Source organism: Alligator sinensis, unplaced genomic scaffold, assembly GCF_000455745.1.
Source record: "Alligator sinensis unplaced genomic scaffold, ASM45574v1 scaffold23_2, whole genome shotgun sequence".
NCBI classification, from domain to species: domain Eukaryota; kingdom Metazoa; phylum Chordata; order Crocodylia; family Alligatoridae; genus Alligator; species Alligator sinensis.
In genome coordinates, this window is record NW_005842700.1 from 701,287 (window position 1) to 727,261 (window position 25,975).

Consider the following 25,975-nt stretch of genomic DNA (forward strand, 5'->3'; position numbering starts at 1 on the left):
TACATTCATTCAGATTTAAAGGCGGACTTAACCATTTCCTTCATCTTACATATTTCTCTTCTAAACTGAACAACAGGAGTTAAAAGCTCCTGCCTTCCGTGCACAGAGGAAGTCCTAGCGCCAGCTCGCGTTTAAGCTTGCCTGCTGCAAGACCCTTCTTCAGTTGCTTATTATTTGCAAACATTCAAGATTTAGGCTGAAGTTTTCTATGCAGTGGTGATGCTAAAAACATAATCCCGATGCACACGAGGGTACCTTCCTTCAGGCATTTTCTTTACTTTTAATTGTTTTAATTTTGCAACTTTATTACATCAGTATAATATTAAGCATCTACTCTCTCGTCGAACCTGAAGAGAGGGAAGAGTTACAAAACCCTTGATTTCTATAGGTACTTGCAGCCTTGTGGAAAATAGTAATTTATAGGTTGAAAGTTTCTAATTTAGCAAGCTAACATTTTCTTTTAGCAAGTAGCAAGCTTGCATTTTGAGACTAGAAATTAGCCGCCTGTGGTATTTTTGTTTCCAGATTCATTTTCCATTCACTCATCTGATTTTTTTTATTTATTTATTTATTTTTTTTATAACATTTTCTAGTTTGACAAACTTGTTTGTCACTGAAGAAATGTGGCGCTGCTTTACATAAGTTTGAATGTTTAGACCAGCTTCTGTGCAAAAACCTTTGTGTTTTCAAAAACGTGAAAGAAGTTGCCCAACCTCTTTATGGGACAGACGAATGATATGTGGTTACCTCTAGAGCAGGGGCAGGCAAAATACAGCTCGCGGGCTGACTCTGCAACCCCGGTGATTTTTAATCTGGCCTGCTGGCAGGTGCCCATCAGTTGTATCCCGCCCGGCCCCTGGCTGCCCCTTCTGCGCTTGCATGAAACCCAGACCCCAGGCACTCCCACCAGGGCAGCGTGCTTTGCTCCCATCCTCGTGCAGGGTTGAGCCCTGGCCAGCACACGGCTTCCAGGTGGGACCACTGCTAGGGCAACTGCTCGGCTCCTCCTCGTGTGCCTGCTGCAGTGCTCCGGGCAGCCGGTGGGGAAGGGCCGGTGTGGGGGGAGAAGTTGCAGCTGAGCAGGCATGCAGATTCAGGGGCCTGCACCCAGCAGGAGCACAGAGGCCAGGTCGGGCCGGCTCCATTGTGCAGCACTCCCCACGGCTCGCATGCAGCTCCCAAGCCTTGCATGCCTCTGGGAAGAAGCCCCGCATGATGGAGCTGGCAGCCTTTGCCACTCTCTGCTGCCACGTGCAGCTCCTGGGACCCTGCTGGAGGTGGCAGGGAGCGCTGCATGATGGAGTCGGGCAGCTCCACTCCCTGCTTCTCAGCATTGTCCTAGGATCTGCACGTGGCAGCATGGAGCAGGGCCAGGCTGCCAGCTCCATTGCACGAGGCTTCCCTGATCCCGTCCCCGGGGTCCCACACCTCACCACCCTCACACCCTCCCCTACATCCCTCCACAAACCCCACACCCTCCCCGACACACCCCTCCACATACCCCCCCACACACATTATACAAGAGTAAGACTTTTTATTTTGAGCTATTATGCAATCTCTTCTATATATGCTACGCAAACACAGGTAAATCAGAGCAAAAACGTTTTTTGAAATAAGATATGTCAAAATAGATCATTTGATTTTTAACATACGACTTGGTTCTTTTTTTTTCCAGTTCTGAGATGGCAAACCCCCCCCCCCCCCCCCAAAAGGAGCACTTCTTGGGGGGAAGGGACTTGTGGTGGCACAAATCAGGGCTTAAAGGCAGGACTTCCAGGCCCAAGATGGTGACCAGCGGGTGGAGCACCCATCAAGGGGCGGGGCTACACTTGCGGCCCTCAACAGCTCACCAAAACAAATTAAACGGCCCCCCAGCTGAAATAATTGCCCACCCCTGCTCTAGAGCGACCCTTGAATTTCTTAATGGGGCACCCGGGCCCTGCCTCTGTTCTAGGAATTGAAGAGTACTGCAAATAATTGGAAGTAGAGGAATCTAGTTAGGCCTGATATAACTAGCATATGTTGGAATTGGACCAAGACACCAAAGGTGCTAACAGTTCATTGCCAGTACAATGTATTTTCCCTTTTCTTGCCAAAAAAACCCCAAACCTGTAGGGTCTTTCATAACCACGGGGGATCGTGATGAAGATGACTGTTTCATAGTTCATCTGAAAAAAGGAATATCTGTCAGCCTAGTAACCCTTAACCTCCAAAGCGACTGGAAGAGGCAAGTGCTACTTATTAAAGCAAGATTTCGGCGGTCTATCGGTGTCTTTGGTCTCTGCAGTTCTGTGCCCTGGGCCTGACCGCCTTAACGCAGGCAGCACACCTTGCTTGATGGAGTTATGCCGCTTCCTGCCCCTGGCCGGAGCTTGCTCCTTTGTCTTGTATATCAAACTTCCAGCGCGCGTTGCAGTATGTCTTTGTCTTCGTGCAAGACCAGGAGCAGTTCTGTTGCACTCTTTAAAACCGAGCAGCACTCAATGCTTGTAATAAGATGATCAATATTGCAATTTGGGGGGCTGGTTTGGCTGCGTGGCGGCCTGCATTTCCTTGCTTCTGCGAATTTGATGAAAGCAAGGGGGTTGCATTTAGCTCGTCATCTCTCAAAGAGTAAGAGAGCAGGAAGCTCGAAGTGGCTCCAGATAGACGGAGCTGACCCCGGCGTGTCTTCTTAGGTAATCTTTCACCGAGTAATGCTGCTGCTTTGCAGGAGTGCCCATGCGTGCCTGACCGGTTGTATATGGATGACATCCCTATTTGGCTTTCAATTTAATGGGTTTCAGGAAAAGTATTGTAAACACGGGAATTGTCGCATCAGCAACTGGTTAAACAGTGTCCGTGTAATTGGCTACTAATATTCTCTCGAGCTCAAATGACACAGCCTCTCCAGACGCCTAACACAATCCATCATCCCCGTGGTCTTGCGTGGCTTGCTATGTGTTATCCCCATGGTGGCTGCACCAATTAATAATAACTTTCAGCGATATATTTTATCAAACGGAGCCTCAAATTCACTTGGGAAGGAGCAAAACAGAGTTGTAGCACTGATGGATGGGAAGGCGCGGGTTCACAACGTTATTTTACAGTGTAACGGCTCGGCCGGACACTGAGCAGATCCTGCAAAGTCCCAGACAGCTGATTAATCTCGATCTGGCATCAAATGCGTGCGTTGCTTTAGGCTGCGTTTCCAGAGCCCATTATAAAGTTACCAAACATGTCAATTAAAACAAGAGTAATGTGGGTTTTTTTTTTCTCTCTGCTCCTCTTTTTTTCTTCTCCTCCCCCCTGTTTCTCAAGTTTTAAGTTATTTGGAAATTGCTCCCAGCTGGAAGAGATCCTGTGAACTTTCCCCTGCTTTTTTAAAATGTCACACATGCAGCGTTTGCTTGGCCTTCAGTTCGGCATTTGCTGGCACCGAGCGTTTTCCCCCAAAGAGGCATGTAACCAATGCAGAGGAACTTTTTTATCATCGCTTTGCGATAAGGAGATTGCAGTTAATACGACAGCGTCCACTTCCGCCCTTCGCTTCACATGCACTCATCGTTTTCTCCAAAAAGTGCCTCTTGGATTGAAACGCAGCCTGGCTGGCTTCGGTCCAGGGCTGACGGCTGAGGAAATTCCATTCAGCTGGTTGGAGGTCTGGGCTGGGGGTTTTGGGGTTTTGGGGGTTTTTTTTGTGTGGAGGGCTTTCAGTTTAAAAGTCAACTTTTTTTTTTACTCCTTTTCTGCTGTGTCTAATAAAAACCCTTTAGTAATTCAGTTCAGGCATAGATGCATTGCAAGGTTTTTTTTTGTTTTGTTTTTGTTTAATGATCATTTGATTTGTATAAAATCAAACACTCTGTCATGGCCGATCAAAGAACGGTCCTCAAAATTGGTCTCGCTTTTTATATTTGAGTTAATAACGAATTTAGCTTAAAGTAGCCTAGAAGCCTGGAGGATCCAATCGGTTCACTTGAAACATTAGTTTTATACCGGGGGGGGGGTTGCCCGTTTGAAATCAGCCTCTTCATTAAAAGCGGTGCCGCGTTGACTCTGGATCCGCCTTTGCTGAGACGGAGAGGAGGCGGGTGGAGGTGCTGGCATCTGCGCCGCGCAGCTAGCCTGAAGTCAAGTCGAAGGCGAGGTAGACTCGGACCTTCGGCTAACCGTGGTGTGCGCACGTGTAGCGCAAGCTTTGAGCTGAAGCGCGCTTCATCAGATGGATCAGCTTCAGATACTTGGGCTCGTGAAAGCTCACGTTTACACACAGGCGTGCACACACACGCTTTCATTAGTTAGTCTATAAGGTGCAAATCTATCCTGCCGTCTACCGTCGTTCAGTCTACCAGTCCCTTCTAGCCTCGAAATCTCTGCCTCTGTGAATTCACTTCCGAGCATCCTCGGTGGGTTTCTGTTCACGTTCTGCCAACGCCGCCCCCGTGTTGTCAGGACACGAGGGCACGGTCCGCGGTGCGGCCTGACCGGGCGGCACATTGCTGCAGAGGCGACAGGCAGGAGGGGATTGTGAAACGCGCACAGCAAATCCTCTCCGAGCTGCTCTGCCATATCGCGGACAGAAGAAAATCACTGAGTCTCTGGAGGGGAAGGGGCGGAGAGGCCCGAGGTGCATTCCACGGCGCTCTCTGCAAATGCTACGGTTTGCTGGAAAATCCAGTTTCTTTTTCCATCACCAACCCGGAGCGATCGCAGTATAAACAGATGTGCCGTTACCCTTTCGACCCAGCTTAACTGGAAACGGGCTTTAGCCACCATTTAGCAAAGGCGTAAACCTTCTTTCAGTCCACCCTGGTTGCTGAACCTAGATAGGATCCACAGTGCCTGTATGGGCGCACGCGTGCCGGGTCTTTTTACTAAATAGCACACAGATGAATAACGTCAAATTCAGATGTAAATGTGTAAATGTCAGGAAATGGAAACATCGTGGTTCTCGTGCTGATGTTGCCTGGACAGGATTATTCGCGTTGAGCCAGATTCACCCATCATGTAACTCTCGTGAGGTTACTGCCGTGGTCGTACGGGGTGGTGCACTGGACTGGGATCCAGGAGATTTCAGCTGTGTTTCTGGCGTGCTGAGTGATGCAGAGATCTCTCACTTGCTTTTTTTTTAATAGTCAAAGAAATAGCCCTGTGTCCTGGGACTGACCCCTGGCATATCTGCCTTGGTCAACTGGGTAATAAAAGAGAAGACACGAAGCTAACGCTGAACACTCGGTTCTTTCTGTTTTACTGTGCTGATCCCCTAGTCTTAATTCAACCCAGCTGGGGGGGGAAGATATGTGAGCTGGCCGTTTGTATGCAGGATTGCAGTTCCACATTCAAGACGGAAAGGAAAGCCGTGTCGCTGAAGCCGCTTGGGCTCCGTGCCAGTGCAAGGGTCCTTGTGTGCATCTGATGTGGGGTTGCGGGGCACAGGCTATAAATGGTTTCCTGGATTGTGTTTGTACGGCACTGTTGCAGTGGGACCCCTGCTCCTTATCAAGGCATCGGGGAACTGTTGCACTAGTATTAGTTGCTTATGAAAAGGAAATAAAACTTCTCGGTCCATGGGCACATTTCCCACTCCGTGAAGGCCAGTGCTAAAGAGTGTTGCCCCAAACGCGCCCATGTACTTGCTCCATCTCTGCCCGCACGATGCGCTGGGAAAACTTCACATCCCTGCTGCACTCGTGAGTCAGCCGTGGGCTCAGAACAACCCTGGCCACACCACGGATATGCATGCCCCAAGCAGCAGCCACCCAGCAGTGTTCATTGCACAGAATGGGAGCCAGCGGGCGCAGCGTATTGCCGTGGCAGCATCGTCCACATCCGTGTGTCGCAATAGAGACTTGCCCTGAGAGTGCACCAGAAACCAGCGTGGGACCCTTTCAGGCATGCATGGACGGGGGCCCGGTTTCACCGTGGTACTCCCGAGCGCTGTGCAAGGTGGTGTGGTCGTGCCCCGTTTTGCCATCGGCTGTCCTGTGATGCCCCTCCTTTATTCTGGGAGCACCCCCGCTTCTGTCCCTGTGCCTCTGTGCAGAGCAAAGGCAGCCTAAACTTTCCTTCGAGCAACCTCTTTGGGCTTTTCTTGGGGAGAGTCGTACTTTTTTCCTCTTTGGTCTGTTCCTCTTAATGATGTTCTCCCTTGGTATCACAGGACTTTCTCGGGGTGGGGGGGGGTGTTTCCCCCTTCGGCTGGCCTGTTTCCTGTGTCCGTGGACTTGCACTCGCCCGTGCGTCCAAACACAGAACGATAGTGTCCTTCACTTAGAGATGTCACGCTCTGCCAGAGCATAACCACCGTTAAGGCAAGGCGGAAATTGGACTTTATGAAGGGCTCAGTTAAATTCTATCCAAAATGGTCCTGTTTATCACTGGCCATTTCTATGTTTAAACTAAATGAAATCATAGAAAATGAGGGTGGGAAGGGACCCCAGGAGGTCACGTCTAGTCCAACCCCCTGGTCAAAGCAGGACCAGCCCCAACTATCATCCCAGCCAAGGCTGTGTCTACCTGGGTCTTCAAAACCTCCAAGGATGGAGACTGCACCACCTCTCTGGGTAGCCTCCTCCAGTGCTTTATGACCCTCCTGGTGAAAATGTTTTTCCTAATACCTACCCTAAACTTCCCTTGCTTCCCTTACATATTCAAGGGTGGGATTTTGGAAGGCATTGCCAGCGGTGCCCTTCTCCCATAACTGCACGCACGCATGCACATTCAGGCACGACGGGATAATTGGCTTTGCTGGTTTTCATTAAGTTCATCACTTGTCTCTCCGAGGGAGGATCTCTCTGGATTTTCCCCTGCTCTTCCCGAGTATAACTCGCGTCATTACCCTCCCTAACGAGACGCCCACGGAGCCTCCTCCGTTCTGCTCTTGTTCCCGTCGTCTTTTCCTTCTTCAAAACCTCTTCTGGGCTCCGTGTCGCAGACCCTAGCAGATCCATCGAGCATCCCAACTACAAACTATACTCTGTTACCCCGGGGGCGCTTAGCCATGTCGGTCTGAAGTCGGGCGAAGCGGCACCTAAAGTAAGGCACGGGCTTTCATAGGCAGCAACCTACTCCATCAGATGCTAGGAACAGACTGCCAGAAAGAAAGATTTTATGTAGCTTTGCACATAAAATCTTTTCGTCTCTTCTCCTGAATACGATAAATGCAAATCGGGCTGCTCTCCATCTAACCGGGAAGGAAAGTGGAAGGTGCAGTTGGGAAACGAGTCAAAAGGCTGCATGAATAGGGACAGCAGAAAGGGGCGCTTCTCTTCTGAAAGCGCTGATATGTTCCCGTTTTTTTGGCTGCTGCTTCGGCAAATCTGAACTAGATTAGAATACCGTTCAAAAGAAAGCTCGGCTGTTCAAAAGCAAGCCGTTCTTGTAAAAAGCTCTCCAAGTTTAATTGTTTCCTTAATCTCTTGGAGACTTTTTCAGTCCAACCCTGTTTTTTTTTTTTCCCCCTGCTGCTTTCATTTCTCTTGTTTGAGTTATGGGACAGAAGCGGGGGGAGCAGGGAGTTGTTTCACCCTGGTGTGGCGAGTTAAATTTGAATGGCTGAATGAAGTTTGGACCGTGAAAAGCGTTTCTCTCCTTAGCCGTAGAAGAGGCACATTGCCCTGCGAGCGGTAGCACGATGTCACAATGTGTCCAGACACTGATGTGGAGGCAAGGTACTATGAGGCTGGGCATTGCTCAGAAACAGGGAGCAGACATGGGAGACCGGGAAGACTTCAGTCCCGGGGCTGCCTTCGGTCCGTGGCCTTTCGCCTGACTGAGGCTGCTAACAGGGTTGACGGTTAGGGTTACGGCAGCAGAGGTTGAGGGCCGCGATGCTTGTGCTGGACCAAGAGCAGCGTCCACAAGTTGTTCAATTGATTAAGTCCTTCCATGCGATATTTCCTATTTCTCTAGGAACTGGAGGATTTTCAGCATCTAATAGAGAGAACTTAGATCATCAAGCCCAGCTCCCTTAGAGACAGCCTTCAAAAACCGAGTAAGTCCAGCACCCTTTTTAATGCTTAGCTGTTTACCCTTTTTTTTTTAAGTTGAGTAATTCTGGTTAATTTGTTGCATTAGAAATGTAGGTCTCATCTAGACTGACAGACACTAGTGCAGTAGCTCTCAGCTTCATTAAACTCAAGGCCCTGCCAGCATTTTCACTTGTTTTTTGACTATGCACAAATACTAGAGCAAAGATGCTAGGCCACATCTGGAGTCTTGTGTCCAGTTGTGGGGCCCCCACTGCGGAAAGGATGTGGGCATGTTGGAGAGAGTCCGGCAAAGGGTAACAAAAATGGTTAGGGGACAGGACTGGTGAGGAGAGGCAGAGGGACCTGAGCTGATTTAGTCTGGAGAAGAGCAGACCGAGGGGGATTGAATAGCAGCCTTCACCTCCCTGCAGGGGGGCTGCAAAGAGGATGGAGCTGCACTGTCCTCAGTGGGAGCAGATGACAGAAGGAGCAATGGGCTCAAGCTGCAGCAAGGGAAGTTGGGGTTTGATATTAGGAAAAACTTTCTCACTAGGAAGATGGTGAAGCACTGCAACAGGTTATTGAGAGAGGTTAAGGACTCTCCATCCTTGGAGGTTTTTTGAGGCCCAGCTCGACAAAGCCTTGGCTGGGATGATGTAGTTGGGGTTCATCCTGCTTTGAGCAGGGGGTTGGACCAAAAGACCCCCTTCCAACCCTAATTTTCTATGATTCTTCTGTTGCAGAGACCTTAAAGACCACAATAGAGCAAAATGTTTTTGATCCTCTGGATTCCTATTTGAAGTTTCTGAATTTATCTTGTGAATCCCAAGGTATGCCAATAGTGCAGAGTGCCCTTAAAAGGATCTCGCCACACCCTGGTTGAGAATCACTGCCTTACTGACTGGCGTGAAGCTGTGAGATAAAGTTGCACTCTCCTGAACAAGGCAGGGATTTCTGTGGTGTCTTTCATTAGACCCTCTGTATAGTTAGGAGAGCAGTTGGACAAGTGCTCTTCATTGGGTTTAAGAAAGAAGTAGACTAAGCTGAGCCAAATCGCCGAGAAATATTTCTGGCCTGTGTGTAATCTCTGACAACAGAGTGAAAAATTATTCCTAATGCTTCCCCCCCTCCAAATGTGATTTTACTATATATTTTTTTTAATTTCACTTGGTAGAAATTAGAAGAAGTCTGTGTTCATTCTTTTTTCACACTTCCTTACTGGGATGCAGTGGGTGATGGAAGCAATATTTCTTTCTCAATCGTATTGAAAGGTAAAGGTAGATGGGGAAGAAGTCAGCATATGGGAAGCTTTCAGGGTAGGTGCTTCAATGTGTGGTATATAACCCACCCCCCGCTTATTTTAAGAGCAGAGGAGGAGACGCTGCATTCCTCCAAGCCCCTTTCTGACCAAGGGGAGGAAATCTGAATTACCAGCGTTATTGCATTGACTTTCCGCAGCTAAAACTAGCAGTTATCATTAAGACCCTGCTTAACTTGATACAAGCGGGGAAACTTGGAAGAAAACTGAAACCCTCCCTGTACGTAGCTGCGATAAGGCGTATGCACACGCTGCACTGGCACGGCTCCAAGCAACATGTGTGGTACTTGGTTTTTTCCTGTCCTTGTATCATGGGACGGGGCAGGTTTGAACTGGCACGCTGACCTCAGCCTGAAACTTCCTTTCTTTGGCCGGCGTCCCCACCTGCATGGACTCTCGTGGGGATCCAGATGCAGTACGGCTCCACCTTTACACCGTTTGGTCCCAATTAGGCTTCTTGTTAAGAGTCCCTGAACTTCATCCTTTCTCTGAGCAAAGCTACTATAGCAGACGCACATCTTTCATAGAGCTACGCAGCAAGGCTATTCATTGTGCCTAGTTTAGGGACAAAAGCGTGTATTTTACATTTCAGGTGGGAAGTTTGAGTTGGCTAATCTCCTATCGGCATGGCAAGGCCTTGGAGAAGATTGTGCCGTAATTAAAGGCACCGGTGGGGTGCGTATGCATTTTTTGAGCCTGAAGTTATTGTGGCATTTCCACTTGGCTCGGAGGCTCTCCTGATTAGGTAGCCTGCTTTCTGAGGACTTTCATCCTGCCTGGGAGGTGCCAGACATGACCGCGAGAACAGCCGGAAAACCCTGGCGTCCGTGCGAAGGGGGCCGTGCAACACTAATGCAACGCGGAGGATGCTTTAAAGTAACCCAGGGAAGAGGGCAAAACGCAAGGTTGTTATTGAAGGCGAGCGCACCCAGCTAGAAAGCGGCCTGCATCCCAAACGAGGCGGGCGGGCGCCGTGGAAGGGCTGTTGGATTCGAGTGGAATTCCAAACCGATCTAAGAACCGCGGCCGGACCGGACAGGACCGACGACTGCCGGCGCGGAAACAAGTGGCGGTTGCCTTCGCACTTGTGTTTTTCTCACGTGCCACGGATGCGAAGCTTTATAGTAGGCTTGAGCCCCCACCTACTTCATCGCTGCTACTTATAGAGACACGCGCGTGCTTTCAGACCCGGTCCCGTACCCCGAGAGCCGTCAGCATACGTGCCCTGTCGGGAACGGCGGCTCGGGGGCAAGGAGGAGTCGAGAGGCCAGTGAAATCGGCTGAGGCAGGTTTCCCACAGGTGGGTTTGGACAAGGAAAGGGCACGTGGGAAGGAAGAAGCTTTTCGAGGAGGGTGGAAATAGCTAGACACCGACCCCAAGAAGTCCCCGGGAGCCTTGAGACTGCTCTGCCAGCGTAACTACGGCGTGCTTTGTCCTGGGTTTTTTTTGCCCGCCAGCAAACGCCTCCATCTACCTCTTTCGACATCAGTTCTCTCTTTGCCGGTTTTTGTAGCGTCGGTCGGGTCCGCGCAAAGAGCCCGAGGAACTAGGGCAAAACGCTCCTGGTTCGGATACAGTTTGTAGCAGCAAAACCAGGCTTTTCCCGTTCTAGCTGATTTCCGCACCGGCCCACAAAGAAGTGAGCTACACTTGTAAGAGCCCAGCTTTGGAGGGTTTACATCAGGGGCTTTTGCTGGCCGGGAAACCTTTCTCTTCCCACTCCTCGCCAATGGAGCGCCGTCCGCAGAGGTCTAGAGCAGACCCGGTCCTAGAATCGCCGACCCATTAAACTTTTCTCAGTGACTTGTGTGCCTGTATGTAACACTTGGGTTTGCAGTATCGACGGTGTATGCAGGCCACGGTATTCAGGAATGAGCCCGGACCAAGAAAGCTCCTTTTGAAAACTCCCAGCCCTTCTGAGATCAGCTTTTGCATTTGTAAGATTGTGATCATATCTAGTTGCTTTGTGTTGTGAAGCTTAATCGAGCCTTGTGGGGTGAGCTCACACCCTCCTGGTTCGGGCAGGTGATTTTGTTGGAGAGCAAATCGGGTTCCTTCACTTTCTGAGCTCTTTTAGCGCCCGGCCTTATACGCGCGAGCCGGGGCCGTACCGTGCATTTTCCCCTCCCGATTTCAGACCTCTCCGAACATTGCCCTCAGTAATGTAACACTGCGAGCGGCAGAGTTTTTCTGGAAGCGTGAAGATGTTCATCCAGGTGTTACTTGTGATTGCATTATAGCCATAATTTTTAGATCGATTGCTTTCTATCCGTTACAAGACTGCCTGGTACTGCTGCTGTCCCACGTGATGGATCACGAAGCCGCGATCGTGGGGAAGATCGCACGGTAAATCTGTTATTCCAAGCAGCTGTTTGAATGCTTGAATACGGTCCTCACTGGTGGAGGAGGGAATTTTTGATTTTGGTCACATGTTTGAATCTCAGTAAAATGACAGGCTTTTTGATGCCACTGCCTCCCACCCTCCTCCCCCTCTTCTCCAATTCTCCTTCCTCTGTCTCGCCCATTTAGACAGGCATGTAGGCGACCTCACCGAGTGACCGGGGAGAGGGTTTAGAGGGGGGCGTTCGTGTCGGAGCCGTCTTGAAACCAGGCGGCCTGGTGCAGACCCACGTGAAAGCTCTCGTGCCCAAGTTGATAGCACTTGTAATATTGTTCTCGTCTTGTCCGTGGAAATCTCCTCCCCAGAGCAGGCTTACTGTAACTGCAGCCTCGGAAACCACGCCTATAATGAAAGGGAAATGCTGTAATCAAGTAGGAACACTCCCGCCGCCCAAGCCAAGGCCAGGATCAGCCTGGGAGTTTATTTGAATGGTTCTGGACAGTCGTCAAGTCTTTGCAAGCTTGACGTGTTCAGAGGGGAATTTCCACTCGGAGGGGAGTTGGTCTCCAACTTCTGGAAAGGGGAAAAAACTCTTCCCAGTGCAAGCCCCTCTCGCCGTTTCTCAGTTCGTTCAGGCTCCAGGTACAGAGAGTGCCTGGCCGCAACGGCACGGTGTGAACGTGTGACCCTGGCATTTCAAGCGCCCTCTGCAAAGGGAGAGCGTGCATCTGTCTACTACCCGTCGCTCCTTCCCTGTTTGCTCTTCCAGGTTGTCCTCTGGGTTGGTAAGCCAAAACGGTAGCTCGTGGAAGGGACCCCGGTAGGGGGACCAGATTGTCATACCCTGCCCTTCCTTATCGTAGCAAAAAGGCAGAGGGCAATAGGATATTGCTGGGTCTGGGGGGGGACACATATGGGGATGGGACCTTTTTACTTTCCCATTCTGAAGCTTTCAGTTCACCCCTTGGAAAACCGGACCAGGAGAGACCGAGAATTCACACCGTCAAGGTCGAGTCTCAAATCCTCGTTTTCGGTTTTGTCTCTTTGCAGCCCATCCATGAGCTCAGATTTCCAGCACTACAGTTTCAGGATGCCGAACATCGGGTTCCAGAACCTGCCTCTCAATATATACATCGTGGTTTTCGGCACCGCCATCTTCGTCTTCATCCTCAGCTTACTCTTCTGTTGCTACTTGATCAGGTAAATGAACCGCCGTAACCCCTTACCCGAAGTCATCCCGACTCTGTCCAGTCCCTACCCCGTGATGTGCTAAGCGCCTTGTGGGCATCACTCGGGAGAGGAGGTCACCAAATACCTCAGCAAGGAGAGTTTTGTATTTCCCAGGTCCGAGCCTTTTAAATAGCGTTCAAAGAAAATCCAACTCCACATTTTCGAGAGAAAAAAGGACGTTTTGAAAGATGCAGCAAGTTTGGCTAGACTTAACGAGCATCTATTTGCTATTTGCTTAAACTGCGTTACAAATATCATGTGATATGTGCTATAATATAACAATTTCATTTATTACAAACACTACTAAAGCATCGTTTGGATTCTGCTGCCTGACTTCACAGCACTTCTTTTCGGTGAAGAATAACCTCCTTGGGTCTTTACCATTTGAAATTATTTTAATACTCCCTTTAGGTAGCATAATTTGCTCAGTGACTTGAGTATTAGATGCATACAGTCATATTAACCAGGTTAAATCATTCCAGAAAATGTAGAGTAAGAATATTTTATTTGGCACTCTGGACAGATTTTATGTCCAGAACATTTAACATTTAACTGTTCAGGAAAGCAAATACATTGCACTGCTTTTAAAGAGGATTGAAAAGCAGCAAAAAATGTGATTTCTTATGTGATCTACTTTAAGAAAAAAAAACCCTTGAAGTGAATGTGTTTTTGCTCGCTGCTTAACGTTTCAATGCATCTCTCTCTTTAATGAATAACTCCTGTACTGTGTGCTTAAGAAATGTTTGATACCTGCCTCATTTGCTCGTGTACACAAATTGCTCATTCAACAGCACAGTTTAGAGATTAATGATGCAGACTTGACTTGTTAATCTGAACAGCGATGAACACAGTCCATAAAGGTTACTCTTATGTTTGTAAGCTTGATTATTAATAGTAAGGCAGAACTGTTTCTCCCGGATAAAAACACAAAACTTTGCAGGAGTTAAAATACATGGGAAAGAAAAGGTTGTTCCGAGACTTTGACCTGCAACTTTCTGCCTGATTCACGGCTGTGTCTGCCTCTCCGCAGTGGTCAGGAACAAAGAATTTCATTATGCGAGTTTCAATTTATTGGCAAGAATTGTACTTCGCCCCATGCATTGCTTAGTTATCTTCCTAACCTCCTGCGGAAACCTCCATATACACAACTGTTCTGCATAAAAGCCTTTCCTACGTTACCCCTTTCTAGCATCTCTTACATTTTTGAAATACAGTTAACAGAGATTTGGGACCATTCTGTTATGTTTTCCCTCTCCCTCGCCACAAGACATCCATGCATTCTCCCTGCCTCCGTTTCTGAAGCACAGACAGTCTCTGTGTCTCTTGCCCAGGGTCACGCAGCAAGGAGCACTCTTCATTTCCTCTCGACCTTGTGTTTTAAATAGCAGTCTCGGTGGCATGGGCAAGATCAACAGCATTCAACACCCAGCATAGGAAAGCCTGCTGGTTGTGCTGTTCCAGCAAGCATGAAACGCTCTTCGTTACAGTGAGCGCTGGAGCTCTGTCGACACTGTTCACACCAGCTGGAGAGCAGCAAAAAGGGGCTGCTGTACTGAAGTTAGCACTTCCATAGTGTGCGATACACTCTTAGTTTGTAACGCTAGAGTACAAGCGCTCCAAGCATCTATTGAGCTCTGTCACCCCTGCCTTAAGCAAAGCAAAGCCTTAGCAAATTTTCAGGTGACCAGAAGATTGGCAGACGTGGTGAATGATGGTGAGGACCAGGCAGTCCTACAAAGTAGTCTAGTAAACTACTGCATTCTGATATAACCAATGCAAGAGACAAAAATTGAAGCCACCGCTGCAGGAGCAGGGCAGGAGTCTTGATCCTGGAAAACAGTGAGACTGATCAATTGTAGGGGTCGCAGCGGACAAGTTGTACGTAAGCTCCCAAGACTATCCTGGGCCATAAAGGGCCTGTAAGATCTTTGACGGTTTTAGCAGGGGAGCAGGAGCAGGGACGTGATTCTTACCTCTGTGCGGGGCCTTGGTAAGACCAGTAATGGGATCCTGCATCCAGTTCTGGTGTCCACATTTTAAGAAAGATGGGGAACATTTGGAAGGGAGATGGAAAAGAGCTGCAGAAATGGCTAGAAGTCTGAGAGAGCTGCATTATAGTGAACAGCCTTAACCTTGAATGATCTTAGCTGATTAAAATAGATCGCGAGGTGGCTAAATTATAGATGAAGCACCGTCACAAGGAGAAAACACTGGGTATGAATGCATTCTTAGTCCAGCAGAAGAAATAACAAGGACCACGGACTAGAAGCTGAAGCCAGGTGCCTTCAAATTTAAAATCAGCAGTGAGGGTACTTTTACCACTGGAATAAATTCTGAAGAAATGGAGGAGTCTCTAGAGGTCTTTTGATATCCTACAGTTAAGATCGAATGACTTTCTGGAAGCAAAGACATCAGGCGCAGGACAGGAGTCACTGGGAGAAATAGCTGGAGATCCTGTATATCACAGGCCATTATAAGTGATCTGCTGGCCTGAGACCCGCTGGATGTGGCCCTGATAGACTGGGGTCTGACTCGCACCAAAACGGACAGAGGTGCAGCCATTTACACGCTAGGCTTCAATGGCAGTTAAGTCCAGTTAGCCTTGATTGTTCTGAGACAAAGTATTAATTCAAACATTGCACCGGTACTTAATGCAGGACATTGATCTTGGTGGTCTGTAAGGTCCAGATTTGGGGTGGCACAAAACGCCCCGATGCGAATCAAACCAGTTGTCTTCTTTTACCCGGAGTCTCTAAGAAGCCTCTTCTCTTTCCGAAACTACGGCTCCATCTGTTGTTCACAAAATGGATGCAAGCCTGAGAAACCTTCTCTTGTTGGAGCAGTGTATTTTAACTCAGGTTTTGTATGTGATGCGATTCTGCAGCCGCGCAGATGGCCACCTAACTGTCCTGACTGGCCTGGGCTGCATGGTGGTCCTCCCAGATCTCGGCTCGAGTCTAAACTAGAAACTCAATCTCCAGTTTGCATGCACGTAAAGATCGCCTGCAAAATGACCCGAGTGCGGCGGCGTCTCGAGAACAGAGTATTTGCAAGCAGCTCCTGAGAGAGATGTGCGCTGTCCCTTCATCCCAACAGCACTTGAACTCGGATGTAATTCCTCAGACTGGGAATAGCTAACACAACGGCATTTAGCAACATGTCAAGTTAATGTGCTTGTTATCCATCACCGTCAAATGCTGTCACAGTAGGATGCAGCGCAGGGGGGCAGCGAGGGGCTGTAAAGGTTTGCAGGGGTGGGGAATAAGGAATTCCTGCTCCATAAATGTCTCCTTCCTCCTCTGCAGCTGCCTCAGAAATACTAGCCACGTTTGCCCGTGCTCAAAAGATGCATCTCTCCCACCAAGCCAGAAGCCTGTACTGCCTCCTCCTACACCATCTTCAGGTCCATGTATGACCTTTACCCAGCTGCCGTCATCTCCTGTTTTCCCCAGCCCGTTCTGGGCTGAAATGTATTACAAAATGACACCTGGGTGCAATATAAAATAACTGAATTGTTAAATCCACGCTTGCAGCCAATGCAGCGTCGACTGGCCCAGATTGGGGCAGAGCCAGTCTTGAGCAGCGAGTGCGGGGAAAGCTCGCGTGGGCAGAACCGCACCGTGCTCGGGGTCCAGCCACGTAGCGCAGGGTCCCCCGCCTGCACGAGGTCTTGCTTGTCCAGCACGATCCCTTGGGCCAGAACGGGACTTTCTTCAGGGGCTGATGCAAAGTGTCCCATTATCTAACTCTCCGCTGTCTTTGGGGCCCCGCACAGCTGCAAATACTTTGCAACTAACAATTGGAGCTCATGACGCACATTTGCTTGGCTCTCGTTTCTCATATTCCGGTCCTTACCGGAGCATCGTGCTGCTTCTGAGCATTGCTGGTTTTGGAGGCAGTAAAGCATTATCCTGTGTAACTCGCTGGACTAATATGTTCAAGTGAAGCTGTTGGAGAGAGAAAGGAGTAAAAACTAAAATATGTCGGAGGTGGCACTGGCTGTTCCTACATCTGGATTGGGGGTTACTGGGTTACAAATGGGGCTGCTTGGGGATACTGCTATTAGTAGCCTGCATTTTCCAAGAGTTTCATTAGTTCAGTTATTCCTCACTCCTAACACGCCCCAGTTTGCTCCACGGGAGCCAAAAGGCTTGCACTCAGGTCCAAAAACAAAGTATATCGAGTTAGGCATTGAATTTCTCTAGAAGACAAAAGGGAGGGGGAGGATTGCAGAAAGGGCTGCAATTAAATGTGATGCTCTTTCACTTTTAAAAGTGAAATCATCACTAAATTCTACCCTCAGAGCTGAGGCTGCCTATTTTATCCAGCCATTCTGGGGGGAGCTTACTTTCAACCTTGGGGGGGGGGGAAAAAAAAAGAAATTAAATTAAATTTTGCAGCCACTGCTATTGATGTATTATCTCTGCTTTAACTTTCAAGGAAAATGTAATTAAAGTAATATCATTTTACTTCATTCAATTCCATAAAATGCAACTCAGAAGCATACTAAAATTCACAGCGTTAGATTCCCTTAAATATTTCAAAGGGGCACTTGTGGTTATTTAAAATAAATGTTTCAGCCTTCCTCCATAATTAGACTTTCCTCCTGTTGGTAGTAGGCTCATTACTGCGGCTGTCACCTTTTGCTGAAATGTGTCATAAAATGGTAATGGTAACGTGGGGCACCTCTGCCCTAAAAACAGCTGTTCAAAGCACTGTTTATTCCCTGCAAATTTGAAACATGCTCAGATTTAACAAGTCATTTATTGTCAGTTTTGGAAAGCTAAAGATGCAGTATCTCTCTGCTTTGTATTGTAGAGACAGGCTACCATATTTCTTTGCATACAACACGCCACAGAATTTAACACACACCTAGATTTTGAAAGGCAATGCAGGAAAAAGAAGATTTGTCTAAAGTTGTGGCTGCTTAGAATGGGCAGAGCCTAGCTTTCAGCGGACTCGCCTTCCCTTTTCTGCATAGCCAAAGCTGAAAGAGGAGGGGAGAGACCAGGAGCAGCTAGCAGACAGCAAAAATGCTCGAAGAAAGTGGAACATCAAAACCAGTATAAGGGGTGTAGGTTGCAGGACCGTGTTGGTCTAAGGACACAGGCAGACAAGGGTAAATTGGGCAAATCCGATATTTCTTATTAGACCAACTCAAATAGTTGGAAAAATTCTTCTTAGCAAGCTTTCGGCCACAAACACCCTTCGTCAGGCTAAGGAGGCGTCTAGGGTGTTTGTGCCCAAAAGCTTGCTAAGAAAAACCAGCATAAAGAAGAGGTGATAATTTAACACCCATGGAGGGACGAACAATGCACCGTTAAATCACTTGACTCCCTCAGCTGTCTGAATAGTAATGCAACGGCTGCTACTCTCCTAGTCAGAAAGCCGACTTCCCTGCTTAAGCTCTCCCCAGTTGTAGCGGTGTAACGGCAGGAGGGGAAGATGCACGTTGTATGCAAGAAACTATGATATTTCTCTTACGACCGGAAAAATGACTTCACCCCTGTAACACTAGGGCAGTGACCTTGGCTTCCTTCTTGCACAATGACTGTTCTTTGGTCCTGCACCGCCGAGCCAGGCATTTCTGGATGCGAGAATCGTGCAGCCAGCCCCCGGGACCTTTTTATGCATGTTTATCTTTGCTTCTACTTGATTGCAGAACAGTTTCTCACCCAACCCCACCAAGCAGAGTTAGAAATCAAGAAGGCGTCACATTTTGGTTTGTGGAGAGCTGCCTTTTTAATTAAAGACCACATGCTTTGAGTAGCTCTGCGCAGTTGATTTAGCCAGTCCTTTAATTAATTCTGTTTAGACTATCCCGTGCCTCAAGTGCAGCATGGTAGTTGTGTAGGCTGTGGCATAGGCAGCCTACCACTGAACCTGCAAGACCAAGACAGGTGAGTACAAGATTTGCTGGGAAGGAGAAGCCATGGGGCTCTCAGTTCAGGAAACGAGCAAATAACTGTAATCAATAGAGGCTAAAAGCAACCTGGGCTGGGGAGTCATTTTTAATAAAGAAGTGTTGCAGGAGGACATTTGGCCGCCCTGCCACTGCGGGCGGTAAATAGTAGAGCCATTGAGAACGTCAAGTCAGAGATACTGCATCTTTAACCGCTACCCTTTTGCAAAATGTGAGACTTTGATGAGGTTTTTTCTTCTAGACTGTGCTGCCTGTTTTACAGATTTCTATCTATGAACTCGGCGAGGTTATGTGTACTAATAACGGAGGTAATTCTACAAAACGTTCTTTCCTCTGAATGTTGTTACTTTTAGTCGCTTGCTCAACTCGTTACCGAAATGCTTCTAATAGTAGCTGCAACTCAAGAGAGTAACATTTCCCCAGAGAGATGCAGTATTCCCTTTTAAAAGAGAGAAGCTGTTGCGGAAGGGGCACAAACTGGGTACAGTCAAGCTGCCAGGAAGGATCGATTCGTTTTGTGCTCCCAGTCTCGCCAGGCTGAAACTGGACGGACATCTCTATCCAACTATGTGCGATCTCTTCTCTAATGATACCATCTGTCAGCGCTCGCGTCTGCATCCCAGGCTCCTGGCCCAAGACGAATGCCCTTCTCCCATGCTTGTAAGGGCTCTGGTGTGGAGGGGAGGATGGCATTGTGCCTTGGTCTTGGGTTTGGTTGTAATTTTGCCCTTCCCCGTTTGCTCCAGCACATGCCTCGTTGCAGTAGCCCTAAAGACTTTCCTCCCCCTCCCCTGGCAGAGCATCCTGCCGTACCTGTGATAGCTCGACGCCTAAGTGAGTGCTTTGGTGTCTGCTCTGGGCCTTGGGGCCTCTGAGCCAGCCCAAGTAAAGGGGCCTCTGCCGCTTCATCATTTCCCCAAAGCATTTGGAAAGCAGCCACGTGGTTTTTCCCTCGTGCTCACAAAGAGCTCGCGCTTGGAGTTGGCCTCCAGGGGAGAACCCGGGTCTGTCTCTCAGTAGGAAAGCCAAGGTTTCCCTGGAGAATTTGTTTCCTTTCGGGTCTCCCTACAGACGACCAGTCTTACCCTGGTTTTCAGTGTCTGTGTGACCTACACCCGTCTGTGTTGCACCTGCCATCACAGGGAAATAGCTTACTTCCCATGCGGGTGGGTGGCGTTGGCTTTACAGTTCCCGCCTATTGCAGTTTGACTTTCTTCTGGGGCATGCCCCGAGTGAGAGTGCTCATAGATGGTATCGTTGGAGAACAGCGCTGTCCTGTCATTTGTAACTCTGATTGAGAGCCAAGCTCCTCATTGTTGGAGCCAAGTACAGTTTTGCCCCCTTGACTCTTGTTTCCTTGGGAGCTTTTGCTTGGAAGTGATGGGAAAGTCCTGGGGAGAGTAAGTCAGGCTCAGGGGTCGGTGGATGGCAGGCCTGGTTCCTGCTGGGCCAAGCTAATGTTGTACGTGAGGACCAAAAAACCCACCTCTGCCAGTTCTGTCCTCAGACTAGCAGGGAGCTGAGAAACGGGATGGAGCATCCCATCGCAATGTTTCCAAAGCAGAATGACAGGGCAGCAACCGTCCCACCTTCAAATTGTTAGGGAGCCTGAAATGGATGATTTGGCTCAGAAGAAGCAGCTGTGTCCATCTGGCCTGTATGTGCACACGTCCTAGTCGCGTGCTAAAAGCCGTGGGCCAGTTTCTTAACCTTTATAACCTACCTCTTTGGATTTATGCACAAATTACTAACCATCATAACTTACACGAGAGGCTGTTTCTGGCTGTGAAAGAACAAGCAGTGTCACCTGAAAGTTGATATCTGTAAAATGCCGTCCACCTTCTAGTGACCCACATAAGTGCCACCGCTTATTGTGAAGGTGAGCAAAGTGGGCTGGCGATAACCCTTCACTTAAAAATAGAATTGCAATCCGGCCTGCGACGGCTGCTGGCACCTGGCCCTGTCTTCAAGGTCCATGTTCTTTATGGAAATCGTGACATGAGACCAACTGGACCCACTCTTCTATACTCCTAAACGGAATAAGACATTGTGCCTGCCCTTCCCCAACTCAGGCTATTGTACACAAAGGCTGCTATTCAGAGTTAGAATCATAGACTCACAGACAAGGAGGGCTGGAAGGGAGCTCAGGAGGTCACATCTAGTCCAACCCCCTGCTCCAAGCAGGACCAGCCCCAGCTACATCATCCCAGACAAGGCTTTGTCTACCCGGGTCTTCAAAACCTCCAAGAATGGAGAGTCCACCACCTCTCTGGGTAACCTGCTCCAGTGTTTCACCACCCTCCTAGTGAGTGGTTTTCCTAATATCCAACCTCAACTTCCCTTGCTGCAACTTGAGCCCATTGCTCCTTGTCCTGTCGTCTGCCCCCACTGAGGACAGCTCAGCTCCATCCTCTTTGCAGCCCCCCTGCAGGGAGGTGAAGGCTGCTGTTCAGTCCCCCTCGGTCTTCTCTTCTGCAGACTCAATCAGCCCATTTCCCTCAGCCTCTCCTCACCAGTCATGTGCCCCAGCACCTGAAAACCATTTTCATTGCCCTCCACTGGACTGTCTCCAACTTGTCCACATCCTTTCTGTAGTGGGGGCCCCACAACTGGACACAGGACTCCAAATGTGGCCTCCCCAGTGCTGAACAGAGGGGAAGAGTCACTGCCCTCAACCTGCTGGCAACGCTCCTACCAGTGCAGCCCAGGATGCCGTTAGCCTTCTTGGCACCAAGGGCACACTGCTGGCTCATTCAGCTTCTTGTCCACTGTCCCCCCGGGTCCTTTTCTGCAGAGCTGCTGCCCAGGCAGTTGCCCCCAGCCTGTCCCGGTGCAGGGGATTGCTCCATCCTAAGTGCAGGACTTGGCACTTGTCCTTGTTGAACCTCATGAGGTTTTGTTTGGCCCAATCCTCCAATTTGTCTAAGTCACTCTGAATCCTAGCCCGACCCTCCAGCGTATATACTACACCCCCCAGCTTGGTGTCATGCAAACTTGCTGAGGGTGCACTGCATCCCATCTTCCAGGTCACTGATGAACATATTGAACAAAACCAGCCCCAGGACCGACCCGTGGGGCACTCCACCTGATGCCAGCTGCCAACTAGACATCGAACCATTGATTACTACCGTCTGAGCCTAATGCTCCAGCCAGTTTTCTGTCCCCCTTACAGGGCATTCATCCAGCCCGTACTTGCTTAGCTGGCTTGTGAGAACGTTGTGGGAGACCGTATCAAAAGCCTTGCTAAAATCAAGGTCCCCCACATCCACGGGTCTCCCCGCACCCACAGAGCCAGTCATCTCATCTCGGTAGGCAATCAGGTTGGTCAGGCATGACTTGCCCTTGGTGAATCCCTGCTGACTGTTCCTGATCATCTTCTTTTTTTGCAAGATCAGCTGATAGTCTGTGAAATGAGCTAATGTTAAAGGCATACGATGTACATTCACTGCAATTTTTGCCAAGCATACTGATGCAATGAACTTTTTTTATTATGATTATTGATCCTAAGTGACGTTGCCGGGGCCTTTGTTTCATTTCAGATGCCACAAACGTGGCTTCCATTTGTGGCACTTTTTAACTTCTCTTTCTATTCACAAATTTCCTTCTCCCTACCATCCCCAGCTAGCATGTCTTGCTGCACAGGCATTTTTTAATGTTGATCCATCCATTCAGTCTCCACCTCTTGACTCAGTCCCAGAAAGTGATGTATGCAGAAAGCAAAAATGTACTCTCCTAGCGCTTTTTGAAAACTTGGGCAGTGTTTAAATATTCCCTCCTCTTGAGCATGCTGGGTGCCTATACATGACTTAGGGTCCTGACCCTTATCTAACACTGACCTTATACCTTCCCCATGGGGGAAGGCCCGGTTCAGTGCAGCAGAGATGAGACTCATGCCGATAACTCGGAGCTCATTAGAGTCCGACTCCACGGATTAAACATAAGCAACAAAAAAACAGATCATTTGTCTAGCAACCGCAATCACTTCATCTTCTGACGAATTAAGTAAATGTAAATGAAATTTCAGTTTCCTGTCATTTTTGGCAGCTGATTTATCTTTTTTTTTATTATTATTATTATTATTATATTCAGTTGCCTCTAATTGTACATCAAAGCTACAAAATCCCACACTGTTTCCCTTCCAGAGCATGTTTACTTTTCTCTTTAAAAGGGATACTTATCATTTGCTTTTCGGGGAGGTTTGTTTTGGGGTTTTTTTTAAATAGACAAACCACTTGCTTTGAGCACTTCTTGATGTTTGATGTCAGAAAACTACCTTGCCAGTATTAGATATCAAAAATGCAGCACGCAGTTGGCTTGAGGACAGGTTTTAATTTACTGGTGCAGTGCAGTGGCCCAAAGGCGGAGGGAGGGGGTTTCCTTTTTATTCGGTTTCCTCCCCGAATTTGTTACAGTCGGGACAGAGGTGCCTTTCTTCCCCGTGTTCTCCTGGCTGAGCGCCTGGGGTTAATTATCAGGTTGGATATTGGAAAGCCCCTTCTAACCAGAGCAGATTACCTAGGGAAGATGTAAAATTGTGCATTGCTGAAAGTGTTTAAGGGCAGGTCAAATGAAGACTTGGCTGGGCTGGTTTATGATCCGGCCTTGAGCCGAGGGTTGGACTAGCTGATCTCCTGCGGGCCCATCCAGCCCTGTTTGCTGTGGTTCTGTGATTTCCCATCACCATTAAAAGAAAAAAGATGCAATGCCCCCCCTATCCGGTATGAATCCTAGCAGCAGATGTGATAGGACAACATGCCTGTTCATTAGTTGCTAATTCTCTCCATTTATTCAGGTCAAGGGTTTGCTGAGCATCTGTTTAACAGCTCAGATCATGCCTGCACAGCAAACTGGACTATTCAGAAAAGGTAGATTATAGAAGGTCACCTTCAGTGGGTTGGCATGTATATCTCCAGTTATAATTTATATTAAATAGTATCTAAACTAACTCACTGGGACCTGGATACTGCATCGCTGTGTGCCTGTTCTGCATTTTCCAATCGACAACAATCTGTTATTTGAAAAACCAAGGGGAAAGGCAAGTTGTTGTTGTCTCATCTAGGTATCATGCTAATCCTGGTCGTCTTTGACCCATCTTACTCATACTCATTCTTTTCTCTCTTGATTTCTAGGCTCAGACATCAGGCACACAAAGAGCTTTATGCCTACAAACAGGTGAGATATAAGTAGTCATCATCTGGGTGTTTCCCCTGTGTTTGCAGATCAGTCTGAACAGAAACCATTCATTTGTTGTAGCGATCGTCACTTCAGGTGACGATCCAGAGTTTGCCGTCTCTTACTACTTTCAATGTAAACCTGTATGACCCGTGCTTAACTTTACTCATGTGAGTGCTTTCATTGAAGTCAGTGAGTCCCAGGTACATGGGTGTTGCAGAATTGAGATCTCATTTTTATGCCCATATGTGTTGTCAGTCATTTCACAATGACCTTGGATATTTTTTTTCTGATCGTTATGCCATGTACAGCAAATGCTTTGTCGTCATGACAGTAAAGGATGAAGATGGCTCAGCAGACAAAATAGTCATGCTTTCATAGGAAGCTAATTTAAAAAAAAAAAAACTTGTATTGAAGAGGAGCCACCCAATGTCTGAACATTTGATTGAACCCAAGAGGTAGCCCAGGTCAAACAGCGTAGTGCCGGATTACAGAAAACAAAACCCAAGGAAGTCTTAAACAAGATTTTCTGCCCCCTTTGCTTACTGAGAGTTAAGTTACCGCATAACTTTCTCGAGTGGTATTTAATGTGTTCATTAAAATCTTGTATTTGCCCCGATGATTACCTCTCTCAAGAGCAGGAATTGCCTTTTGATGGACTAACTGTCTGTGACGGGAGGTTGCACTGGGGGAATGGGAAGCCTGGGAGTATTTTCTTGCTCGAGTCTGAGCCTGGGCCAGTCGCCGTCAGACGGGACTTGGCTTCAGTGGCAGGAGATGTCCCAGCAACGTGGCCTGTGGTTCTCACCATCTTTACGACGAGGAGGAACAGTGCCTCCCCTACAGCAGCCAGAAAAAGGGCTGACCTACCAGATCTAAGTTATGTTCCCATAAATTGTATCTGGCTGGATTAGGTTACGCTAAGCCTTGGGGCGTTAAAGTAGTGAACTGAATTTAGAAGAGTGGATTTCTCTGTAAGGAACGGTTCCAAGTATTCTTGGCAGATCAAACCACTTCTTTTACCATTCCCCATGTACACACATTGCTGCCTGCTTTCAAATAACTACTGATGATAGCTTGGGTGCAGGATAATTTTAAATGCTCTGCTTCCTTCACTGTGTTTTGTAATTTAATATCTCAATTTATAAGCCTAACAAGCATTCCAGCCATGTAATAGCTGGTTAATAATGTTACAATTCACAGCTCTTCCTTCGATTGCAATCCTTTTCCTGCAAGACAGTCAGAAGTGTGGAGGTAAAGTTGTCTCCTAAAACAGGACAATTGGGAAGAGAAGGAAATGGGCATCTATTTGAATTCATAAAGCAACCATCTGGATCTCTTTATCATCCTCACATTACCAGTTATAATCAACCCAGTAGCTGCCTTCCCGTCTTGCTTAGCCGTGTAAGCGAGAACAGGACGCAGTTTGCTCTAGATGTGCCTAGTTTATTTAGGCAGGCTAGTTTCAGGACTTTGGTTTTTACTTCTAAAGCTATTGGCTATAATTCACCTGAAAAGGATAGTGTTGAACACAAATGCAACTTATTTAGGCAGTTTTGGCCTAGTTTAAAAAAAAAAAAGTCAAAAGCATCAGGTTCTGGGGAAAGCATGGTTGAAATTTTTAGTTGCTTCCATAAACCATTTCTAACCTGGGGGGGGAATCAGTGCTATAATGCTTATTTCTGAATCAATGGAGCTTTATTGGGTTTAACTACAAGCACGGAGTCCTACATGGAAGTGCATTACAGTGCTCAGGGGCATGCATCAGCACACGTTTAAGAACATTTACTTCTGCTGCTAATAACGCCAAAGACTGTTGCTAATAATGCACAAGACCTGTTCCCTGGATTTTTCAGGGTCCTGTTTTGGCCCTGCCTGTTCTTTCAGCTTGCAAAATGGAAGTGGGCTGGGGTGCTTTTCCTTTGGCACTCTTTGACCTGCTGTGGCTTCCACTGGTGCCGTCTCCTACAGACTCCCACAGAAGACGTTTGTTAATATTTGGCATCCTCATTACTTGTAAAAATGCATCCACGCTCTT

General features: G+C 48.0%; 1 protein-coding gene across 3 annotated transcripts in view; it reads left to right on the plus strand.

The window, feature by feature from the left end:
- RNF24 (ring finger protein 24) overlaps nt 1-25,975 on the plus strand; it is a 56,383-nt gene that overhangs the window by 16,520 nt on the left and 13,888 nt on the right. The window contains exons 2-4 of one of the 3 annotated variants that reach the window (XM_006034068.3): nt 7,894-7,975; nt 12,663-12,812; nt 23,895-23,937. In XM_006034068.3, the coding sequence (XP_006034130.1) occupies nt 12,670-12,812; nt 23,895-23,937 (186 nt within the window). In that variant the 5' untranslated portion in view covers nt 7,894-7,975; nt 12,663-12,669. Of the gene's footprint in view, nt 1-7,893; nt 7,976-12,264; nt 12,398-12,662; nt 12,813-23,894; nt 23,938-25,975 lie in introns of those variants that run through there. The other 2 variants (XM_006034069.3, XM_025216024.1) reach the window with 2 other exon arrangements.